The 11,752-nt window shown below is 44.7% G+C and overlaps 1 protein-coding gene across 1 annotated transcript; it reads right to left on the bottom strand.

Annotated features, from left to right (window-relative positions):
• Positions 1–2,108: 2,108 nt before the first annotated feature.
• Positions 2,109–8,849, bottom strand: SAYSD1 (SAYSVFN motif domain containing 1). The gene is made up of 2 exons (XM_082347899.1): positions 8,394–8,849; positions 2,109–3,120 (listed from the first exon to the last, which is right to left on the bottom strand). Exons 1-2 carry the CDS (start codon positions 8,598–8,600, stop codon positions 2,770–2,772), a joined length of 558 nt encoding a protein of 185 aa, XP_082204025.1. The 5' UTR covers positions 8,601–8,849; the 3' UTR covers positions 2,109–2,769.
• Positions 8,850–11,752: the final 2,903 nt, after the last annotated feature.

The following is an 11,752-nucleotide window of genomic DNA, read 5'->3' on the forward strand; positions in this document are numbered from 1 at the left end:
GACCCAACACAGCCAAAAATAAATAAATAAATAAATAAAATTAAAAAAAAAAAAACTACAATGAGGTATCCCCTCACACCGGTCAGAACAGCCATCATCAAAAAGTCTACAAATAATAAATGCTGGAGAGGGTGTGGAGGAAAGGGAACCCTCCTACACTGGTGTTAGGAATGTAAATTGGTGCAGCCACTGTGGAAAACAGTACAGAGGTTCCTCAAAAACTAAAAATAGAGTTGCCATATGATCCTGCAATCCCAATCCTGGGCATATACCCAGAGAAAACAATAATTCAAAAAGATACACGCGATTAGAGACCTAAATGTAAGACCGGACACTATAAAACTCTTAGAGGAAAACACAAGAAGAACACTCTTTGACATAAATCACAGCTAGATCTTTTTTGATCCACCTCCTAGAGTAATGGAAGTAAAAACAAAAATAAACCAATGGGACCTAATGAAACGTAAAAGCTTCTGCAAAGCAAAGGAAACTACAAACAAGAAGAAAAGACAACCCTCAGAATGGGAGAAAATATTTGCAAACAAATCAACGGACAAAGGATTAATCTCCAAAATATATAAACAGCTCATGCAGCTCAATATCAAAAAAACAAACAACCCAATCAAAAAATGGGCAGAAGACCTAAATAGACATTTCTCCAAAGAAGACATACAGATGGCCAAGAAGCACATGAAAAACTGCTCAACATCACTAATTATTAGAGAAATGCAAGTCAAAACTACAATGAGCTATCACCTCACACCAGTTAGAATGGGCATCATCAGAAAATCTACATACAACAAATGCTGGAGAGAGTGTGGAGAAAAGGGAACCCTCTTGCACTGTTGGTGGGAATGTAAATTGATACAGCTACTATGGAGAACAGTATGGAGGTTCCTTAAAAAACTAAAGATAGAATTACCATATGACCCAGTAATCCCACTACTGGGCATATACCCAGAGAAAACCATAATTCAAAAAGACACATGCACCCCAATGTTCATGGCAGCACTATTTACAATAGCCAGGTCACGGAAGCAACCTAAATGCCCATCGACAGATGAATGGATAAAGAAGATGTGGTACATATATACAATGGAATATTACTCAGCCATAAAAAGGAACAAAATTGGGGCTTCCCTGGTGGCACAGTGGTTAAGAATCCGCCTGTCAATGCAGGGGACATGGGTTCGAGCCCTGGTCTGGGAAGATCCCACATGCTGCGGAGCAACTGGGCCTGTGGGCCACAATTACTGAGCCTGTGCGCCTGGAGCCTGTGCTCCGCAACAAGAGAGGCCGCGATAGTGAGAGGCCCACGCACCACGATGAAGAGTGGCCCCGACTTGCCAAAACTAGAGAAAGCCCTCGCACAGAAACGAAGACACAACACAGCCATAAATAAATAAATAAATAAGTTTAAAAAAAAAAAAAAGGAATGAAATTGGGTCATTTGTAGAGATGTGGATGAATCTAGAGACTGTCATACAGAGTGAAGTTAAGTCAGAAAGAGAAAAACAAATATCATATATTAATGCATACATGTGGAACCTAGAAAAATGGTACAGATGAACTGGTTTGCAGGGCAGAAACTGAGACACAGATGTAGAGAACAAACGTATGGACACCAAGGGGGGAAAGCGGTGGGGAGCGGTGGTGGTGCTGTGATGAATTGGGAGATTGGGATTGACATATATACACTAACATGTATAAAATGGATAACTAATAAGAACCTGCTGTATAAAAAAATAAAATAAAATTCAAAAAAACCAAAACAAAAACAACAACAAAAAAAAGATACACGCACAACACCCTTCTTCACTGCAGCACTATTTACAATAGCCAAGACATGGAAGCAACCTAATTGTCCATCAACAGAGGAATGGATAAAGAAGATGTGATATATATACACACACGATGGAATACTACTCAGCCATAAAAAAGAATGAAATAATGCCATTTGCAGCAACATGGATGGATGGACCTAGAGATTATCATACTAAGTGAAGTAAGTCAGAAAGAGAAACACAAATACCATATGCTACCACTTATATGTGGAATCTAAAAAATGATACAAATGAACTTATTTACAAAACAGAAACAGACTCACAGACATAGAAAACAAATTTATGGTTACGAAAGGGGAAAGGTCGGGGGGGAGGGATAAATTAGGAATTTGGAATTAGCAGATACATACTACTATATATAAAATAGATAAACAACAAGGACCTACTGTGTAGTACAGGGAACTATACTCAATATTTTATAATAACCTATATGGGAAACGAATCTGAAAAAGAATATATATCTGAAACATTCTGCTGAACACCTGAAACTAACACAACATTATAAATCAACTATACTTCAATGAAAAATAAATTAATTAAAAAAAGATTTAAAGAGAATATTTACTTTATACAGTCTTGATGTACCAAACGATTACTACAAACAGCTGGATATTTTAAACAGTTATCTCCCCAATGCCCTCTTAGTGCTCTAAAAATCACCTCTCTCAAATAAAGAGACAAACAGGTCTCCTTTCTTAAGCGTGTAATTTTTATAAATTGCATCAGACCCACAGTGAGCGTCTTCCTGGGAGTTTCACCAAAACCAAAAAGAAGTTCTGAAAGAAAACTGCAGCAGGAGATCGGGGAAAGCGTGTGGAATTGCGGAGTCACAGAACTGACCCGCAAGCTGTCCTTAGTCAAACCCACAAGTCAGTGCCCCAGGGGTGAAAGGACCTTGGGAGGCCAGCTGACAGCACGGCTGGTCCTATCTCCCCTGCAGGGGTCGCAAGTGCAGCTCGCGTTCCAGCTGCTCGGCAGTCAGGGTACCCTGGATGGCCTCGCAGCCGGGGTTGAACACGGAGTACGCGCTCTTCTCCCCCTCCGTCTTCTCCTCGGGGCCTCGTGTCCCCACATACATCCAGTAGAAGAGCGACAGGACAAAATAAGCCAGGCCAAATTCCAGTTGCACAAACAGTCCCAGCAGGACCAACCAGAGGAGCACCTTCAAGAAGGTGATGTTGGTCAGGAGAGGCTGGTCTTGCGGGGGCGGGGCCGGCGGAGGCTCGGCTGGATTCCCCGGTGGCTGTGACGCGCGGCCCCCAAGCCGAACCGCTCCCTGGGACACACACAAACAAACCAAAGTAAGAATAATAGGCAGTGGGGCCGGGAGGATCAAAACCGATCTGGAGAGACAGCTGTCCTCGCTCGGGAAAGGCTTCCGGCTCATCTGCGTCTGTTCTCTTGCCCTGCTCTCTAGGACAACCATCTCCAAAGAGCTCCTACGCATTCTGCTCCGACAGAATCAAAACCGATCAGTGAGATGTGACCCGATGAAATCCTTACAGCGTTCAGAGGGATATCCATCTGAGGCAGACATTTCCTCAGATTAATCTGTTGCTAACAGGAGCTAATTTGTGCCTGGTACAGAAACTCCCCCGTAATTGTTTGATAAGGCAGTGACCACATGCTTCCCACACAGAATCAATATATGTTTGCTGATTTGTCTAGAGGAGCTAAAATTTTGTTGAGTGACATGATTCTAAAATGAAGACTACACCAGAAACGGGAAACAAAAATCCCTTCCACACATTAAAAAGAAAGTCACTGGGATAGCCACAACCTTTCCATCCCCTGTGACCATCCTACACACCCCCAGGATCTCCTAACTGGACTCCCCACCTCCTAACTCTTCCCTCCCCAAACCATCCTATGTACAGCTGCTAAGTGGATCTGCTACAACACCCATCAACCCCCTGCTCACAAACCTTTGACAAATTTTTATCGCCTACGGGTTAAAATTTAAACTCCTTGGGCTGGAATCCAAGGCCTTGCATTCACTCAACAGACAGAAATGCCAGTACACAGGCCCCTGCGCTGTGTGCTAATGGGAGACACAGGTACTTAAGGAGCTTTAGGGTGCTTGATCTCCAGTCCAGTATTTTCCAAACTTTTTTGGGTATGACCCACAATAAAAAATACATTTTGTACTGCAACCCCGCATACATATATCAGGGGGAAAAAAGGTCACAAATCAACAAATACCTTCCTTACATATGAAGCTTTGATTTTCTATTCTATTTGTTTAAATTTAGTTTTAACAGAGGACTAGATCCTCTAAATTGATTTCACCACCCACTAATGAGTCATGACTTGCAGTCTGTAAAACAGTGGTCTAAAAAGTTTCTGAACAACATGATCCGCCATCTATTGCTCTATAAATGAACCCTCTACTCCAGTTCAACTGGTCTTACGACCCAAAGACATTGTCCCTCTGTGGCTAGGAATAGCCTCTGCTTCCTCTCCATTCTTCAGCAACTTGCTTCCTCCAGGCAAGCACGGTGAACTATATATGCCCCGACCTCCTGGGCCATCAAGGAGGGTGTCCCCTCTGCCACCTAGAGCTCTGACTGGCTGTTTCTCACTGAGCACCAAACTATTCCTCATTCAAGTGTCTCTCTTTTAATATAGGTCACATGTGTCCCTAGATTGTTGCACGAGGCCCCAAGCTACCATTTATTATCTTCTGGTGTCTCCAGAGCCAAACACAGTACCCCACACATAAGTTCTCAATACATAGTAGACTTTTAGTTCATTTATTCAATTATATCTCTTATTCTTCACGTGGCAATTTAAAAGGGACCACAAATATTATTTGGTCCTGATTAAAAATACAGGTCATCTGATTTATGTTGCTTCAGAAATTCTATATTGTTAAACCCTTGATTTTTAGTATCAATATTGTAATTATTACCTTTTCAATTAGATTGGAAAGGTTCTTAACATAAAATCAACAAACCCCCACCCACAAACACACACATTTATTAAACAAATAAATGTCCCTTTCAGATTTAACCAGTGTGCACAATAGGGAAATCACTGAAGCAGGGAACTAATACAATCTGATTAATATTTAAGACTATTCTGGCTGCCAGGCAGAAAATGGGCTGCAAAAGTAGAAGAAAGGAAATTGTTAGTAGCTCATGCAGGAGGCCCAGCAAGACAGGACCAGGCAGAGATTAGGGTGGTGACATGGAAGACGGAGAGAAATGATGGCTACAGAATACATCTTAAATGTGTACGACCTGAAACTCACAGTAGACTGAATTTATTTTATTATTGAAGGAGTATAACAAGAATAATGCTATGGCCACCATTTATTGAGTGCCTTCAAGATGCCTGATCTCCTGTAATCCAGCAAGCAGGTATTATTATTCCCAATTTACTGATAAGAAAACGCTGAGGTGTAAGCAACTCCCCTAAAGTCACACGGCTGGTGACAGGCAGAGATGAGTTTGGTCTAGCATCCTAGGATGATCTCCCTCCAAAGCCCTTTTTACTTAATTAGGGCCTTTATGGGGGGGTGGTAAGGGGAAGGGTTAGAGAGCTAGAAGGAGATGAGGTGGGGTAGGGGGTTAAATGAACTGGCAAAGGGAACAAAGAGGGGGGAATAAGGAAATTCCTCTGCCTCGTTTGGCATTTGTTTTAGAACCAGTGTGCCTTCTGCTGTAAAAGCTGTGTTGTGGAAGCGTTTGTGGTCACCACAGTCACCACAGCACATATGGTGCAGTTTAGGGACAGGAATTCCGTTCCTTGTATACCAAGCTGCTTCCCACCTCAGGGCCTTTGCACTTGTGGTTCCCTCTGAGAGGAAAGCCCCTTCCCCTCACACCACCTGGCTGGCTCCCTCTTCTACAAACCTCAGTAAAAATGTCACCACATGGACCCTTGGCCTCTCCCAGGTTTCTGCAAAAGTGGCTCCTTCTTATGAAAATGGTGAGGTCACCTCCTCAGTGAGTCCACCCAATTTAAAGTGGCACTCTGCATCCCTCACCCCCGATTCACTATCACAGCACCCTGGGTCCCCCCCACCTTTTTGTAGCATTCATCATTCTGTTCTTTCAACTCAAAGGCAAGTTCTGTGAGAGCAGGGCTTTGTCTTTATCACACTGTCTCCTGGGATACAGGAAAGCAGCTGGAACACAGTGGGCACATGATAGGATTATACTGAATCAATGAATGCTGATGGGGGAAAAGAAAAGTTAAAAGATGACTCCTGGAATTGAGAGGGTGATGCAAAGGCTGTGCTTGGCCAGGTGACGCCAAAGAAGGAGAGCATTTGAGAAGTGGGCCAACCTGAGCCAAGGCTTGGAGGGGAGGAATTTCAGGATGAGTGTGGGCAATGGACCTTGGGGCTAGATGGTGCACTGGGGGCCTGGGAGGGAGATGGGGGTGGGGTGGGGGGCTTGGCAGGAGTTTTTAAAAGTTACAGGCATTTCTGTCCTAATGTGGTAGACGCTTGTCACAGAAAGAAATATTTTATTTTAGTGGACTGCTTTTCTGCAAGCTAAATTCGAGAGTGAGGTAAGGAGGAGGTGGATGCTTCCTTGTCAATGGCCAGCAAAAAGGAGCAATTAGAAACAGAAGGTTAAAGAAATCTCTGACAAGCCACTGTATGCCACCTAAATTATTAGGTAGAGATAGATTATAAATTAGGGGAGAAAAAAAGCAGTTTAATGAGAATTTCACACCAGAACAAACCCAGGAATGGTAGCTGAGCCAATGAAAATGAGCTTCAAAGTTCCTTATGAAAAACAGAGTAATTAATAAGAAGCACTGGAGGTCCGGCATTTCCTCTCATCCCTTTGTCAGGCCATCGGCTTTTGGGTTTTTAATAATGAAAACTTTCTCCAAGTTCAGCTTCTCTAGATCCAACTCAATGATCTCATATTCCTTTGGAAATGAGACATACAGTCAAAAACTCATTGTGTGGACTAGATACTATTTTGTAACTGGGAGAGGAAAAGAGGTAGAGGAAATGGATTCTAAAATCCTAACCAGGGACTTCCCTGGTGGCGCAGTGGTTAAGAATCCGCCTGCCAATTCAGGGGACACAGGTTCGAGCCCTGGTCCGGGAAGATCCCACATACCACGGAGCAACTAAGCCCATGCGTCACAGCTTCTGAGCCTGTGCTCGAGAGCCCGCAAGCCACAACTACTGAGCCCACGTGCCTAGAGCCCGTGCTCCACAACAGGAGAAGCCACCGCAAGGAGAAGCCACGAAAAGTAGCCCCTGCTCGCCCCAACAGGGGAAAGCCCGTGTGCAGCAACGAAGACCCAACACAGCCAAAAATAAAATAAATAAAATAAAATAAATAAATTTATTTAAAAATAAATAAATAAATAAAATCCTAAGTAATTGTGCTCAGTGAGTTCTAATCAACAATAGTCATCCTGAGACAAACTGCATGCAAGGAAATGGACTGTTTGAAACCTGCTGCACTCTCTTTCTGCAAGTCAGTTGGAACCCTGCGTGTCATGGAGAATAATATCTAATCCAAACTGAGTAACAGTATGCTCTCCTAAAAATTCCTTAAAACCAGATGTGGTGCAATGATAGATGAACTGAAGTAATTTTAAGAGGAGTAAGGTACATTTTAATTTTCAAAAGGAATTTTTGGCTGTTACTGCACTTAGGAGGGACAAAGGCCATGTCACAGATTGCCTCACAGCACAGATATCCCCTTGATGTTTTGTCCTGTATTCCCACATAGATGCTCCAATCTCACACTCAAGTCATCACCTTGCCACCTTACTCATGAGTGAAAACGAAGATACTGAGACGTGAATAGGAAATTACCAAAGACTCACAGGGTGAAACGGATATCATACTAATCTATATATTGTCTTCGCCTTGAACATTCATTGTTAAACTTGAATAGGGCTTGCTAGTTCAATAGTGAGACAAAGGTACATGCCACCACGGGCAGTTACAGTTACCACACTTTTGCGAATTTTGTATTCAAATGCCATTTCTAAAGCGCAGGCTATTTGGGCGACTGGCTGCATGTGGCCCAGGTGCGAAATCAAATGAAGCTTTAATTACTGCCACTTTTTATCAGAATCCAATTAGACCTTTTACCCTCCATTAGCAGAGGGCTGTGACTCAACACCATTGTGGAGAGGTTTCCCAAAGCCACCGGGGGCACAACGATAACTCAACTCGCTGTGAATAACACAAGGGCAGAGGTCCTTTCTTCCAGGATCCTAGACCCTCGCTTCAAGCCTGGAGTCGGAGCTGCGTGGGTCGCGGGCTGGAAGGAAAATGTCGAAGCCACTCATCAGGGCCCATGCGAGAGGCTGGAGACGCGAGGGCCCGCCCCCGAGCTGGCGGGAGGCGCCAGCAGCCCCGCCCCGCCACCGAAGGCCCGGCTGGAAAGCTGGGGAGGGAGCCTGGATGGCGGGCCGGGCCGCTCCTTGACGCGGCGAGGTGGGGGGCTGGGGGTGTTGCCACCACGTGGTGGCGGGGCGGGGCCTCGGCGGAGCTGCCCGAGAGGCCAAGTCCGCGGCTCAGAAGCCAGGGACCCGGGGGTGAGGCCTCGTTCCTCTCACCTGAGCGAGGTTGGGCTGGGCCTGGGCACTCGCGGGCCTCAGTTTCCACACCAGGAACCGTTTTAGCCAGCCTGGCGCTGCTTTTGGAGTCGCAGCTGCTTCCGCCTTCTCTCCCGAGGTTTGTGCACGCTGGCTCGAAGTGCTGGGTTCGGCCGCCAGCCCGGCTCGCTTCCGGACCTCCCGGAACTCAGCTAACCGCTGCTCCATAGCGCGCACCCCGTTTCCCGCGCGCCCGAGAACGCGCGCGCGCCCGCTCGCAGGGGCACCTGTCCCCGCTTTGCCCGGCACAAGGCTGCAGTGCGCCTGCGTAGCGGCGGCTTTATGCTGCGCGTGCGCGTTGGGGGCCTGGGGCCCAGGCCGGGCGTTCGCTGGGTTTGTGACGTTCGGTGAGCCGAGTGTACAGCTAGTTGTTCCCTCCAAACGCGTGGACGCGGTGTTCACGTCCTCAAACTATGTGGTTAAGAATCTAAAGCATAAAGGCTGCCATACTGTTCCTCTCTCTTGCCCCGGTCTAAGCTCTGCCGTGCTCCATCTCACTTCAGGGATCTGCTCCCTAACAGGTGGCGTATCTTCTAGCAGTTGAGCATCAGATTGAGAAAGTGGACCTGGGGCACTGAAGAAGGCCCGTGATCTGTGGGATGTTCTGGTGTCAGAAGGAAGGCAGGATACAGCCTACCTTTTCCTTTTAGCCGGTTTGCCAATCTTAGCACTTTGGAGGGTGGCTTTCTCGCTGATCATATGGCAGGCAGTCTGTGCAGACCTCTCATTGGTCTGCCGCGCTGGAAACTACCTGTTGATGTGTCTAGATAGGCCAGAAACTTAAAACAAAACAAAACAAATCTTTTATTGGGGTGCAACTTAAAATACACAAATGTGAAGTGTTTGGCTCAGTAGATCTGTAATTAGGTGTACACCTATATAACTATTACCCAGATAAAGAACGTTTCTAGTACCCTGAGGACTCCCTTGTGTCCTCTCCCAATCACTACTCACCCAGAAGGTCACAGTTCGGGTCAGGAACTGTTAGATTTTTTTAAAGCTCTAAGCATCTAGCTAAGTGCCACTCACTTAATTGAGGCTCAAATATTTCTTTGATCTTTCTGAGTGTGAGTCAAGAAATCAGATGACCTAGAATGGAGTCTTTCATTCACTTAGCAAATATTTATTGAGAGCCCTCTACGTGTCAAGTATCATACCAGGGATGCTGGGGTGAAGGAAACCCTTGTTTTCGTAGCATTTAGCATTCTAAATGGGAAGACTAATGCATAATTACATATTTATATTTAATGTAATGTCAGGTACTGATTAGTGCTGTGAAGAAAAGTAAAGTAAGGAATAAGGATGGTGGGGCTGTTTTGAGCCAATGACCAGGGAAGGTTTCTCTGAGGAGTTGTCATTTGAGCAGAGACCTAAGTGAAATGAGTGGTGGAGGCATGTAGATATCTGGAGAAGAGTGTTTCAATCAGAGGAAACAGCAAGTGCAAAGGTCCCAAGACCTCAAGTACTATGCTTCACCTGCTCACAGAACATCAAGGGTCAGTTCGGCCTTACAGGCCATGGTGGAGACTTTATACTACATTCTGAGTGTGATGGTAAGCGACTGGAGGATTTTGAGTAGATGACATGATCTGATGTATTTTTAAAGGGTCACACTGGCTGCTGGAGGTGGGACCCTGGAAGAGGGCAAGTATAGAAGGAGGGAAACAAGTTAGGAGCAAGTACAGTGGTATAAGAGAGACTGGGAAGTTGGAGCTAGAGTGGGAAGTGATGCAGGTGGTGAAAATTGGTCAGATTCTGAATATATTTTTGAATATCTGAGCCAACATAATGTGCAGCTGGATTGGATGTGGAGTATGAGAAAAAGGAATCAAGGATGATGGATTTCCGCCAGGCCCCCTCCCCACCAGTCCACACACCTGAGCACCCAAGTGAAGGATGCCAAGGCCCTCTACTGAGATGGAGGAAGACTAGGAAGAGAGGATTATTCGATAAACTTGGCGAGTTTTGTTTTGGACATGCCAAGAGTTTGAGATGCCTATTGGACAAACAGCGTAGGCAATTGGATAGTGAAAACTGGAGTTCAGGGAAAAGTGAGAACTGGAGCTACATATTGGGAGTCATCAGCATGTGTGTGATATTTAAAGCCATGAGATCAACTAAGGAGTGAGTGTGGATAAAAAGAGGATATATGAGGACTGGGCCCTGAATAATTAGAGATGGTCTGTGAGACAGAAAAGACATGGGGGTGTTATACCACAATGACCTGTCATTGAGAAGGCACAAAAAATTTCTTGCCCATCATGGCGTCCAGAGTAGATCTGCTTCTCTGGAGGGACTGGTGACTCTTTTATCAATTGTCTTTCCCACTTGATAATCACACTGAGACCTTAGAGCTGTATTTATCATCTACTTCTAGTAGGCGTTTAGACTTAAGGCATATGATTTGTGTGGGCTATTGCAATCAGGGTCTCTGGCAGGAAATATGGCACCTTCAAAAATGTTAAGTAAGGAGAGCTTCGTGTTACAAAGATGTGGCAAAATTAAGGGAGCCAGCAAGGAAGTTCACAGGAAATGTTACCAGCCTCTGGGCCTCAAGCAGAAGAGGAGAGAGTGGTCATCAGAACTCAGTGAGACCTGTAGCTATAGGAGAAGCCCGAGATGAAGGAGCCCTTAAACAGGTAGAGAAAGGTGGGAAGAGGATAAGGGGAGCAAACAGAGAATATCCAGCCAAGTGCTAATGGCATTTCTAGCTCCATCTTGTTTCAGTAACCTTATTTTCCCTTTGCTTTGTTTTCTGATGATAAATTTATTTTGTCTCAGTGCTTTGTAAACCTCTTTAAATCCTTTTTGGAAGAGGCTGAAAGAATGGGAAAAAGTAAAGATGAAAGAGATGATCATGAAGAACACCTCATGCCAAACTAACTCCTTTTCCTTTTTGGATAAGATTATGAGACTAGTAAGTAAGAAGGGTCCCAAAGTGTACTTAATGTGTGAATTTAAGCTTTATTATGAAATACTTTGTGTATACCAAATTTCATATATATAAATTGGACACATAATAAACATATATATAATGTGTATACATGTATATCATATTTGTAAATTATAAGTAATAAAATATCCACATGCCCTCCTAGTATCCATGCCATGGAGAATATACTTCCCCATTCTTTGACTTTGAACTCAGCCATGCAAGTTGTTTTTGCCAGATGGGTGATGGCAGGTATTATACAAGTTGGGGGGCTTGAAGTGTGTTTGTCCTGTTGAGTTCACCCTCTTAATACTCTGCCCTGCCATGAGATGAACTTGCAACAACTAGCCAGCTGGTCCAAGAATAATGAGAGTTTTCTGGATGTGGT

Source organism: Balaenoptera borealis, assembly GCF_965194805.1.
Source record: "Balaenoptera borealis genome assembly, chromosome: 12".
Taxonomy (NCBI): Eukaryota; Metazoa; Chordata; class Mammalia; order Artiodactyla; family Balaenopteridae; genus Balaenoptera; species Balaenoptera borealis.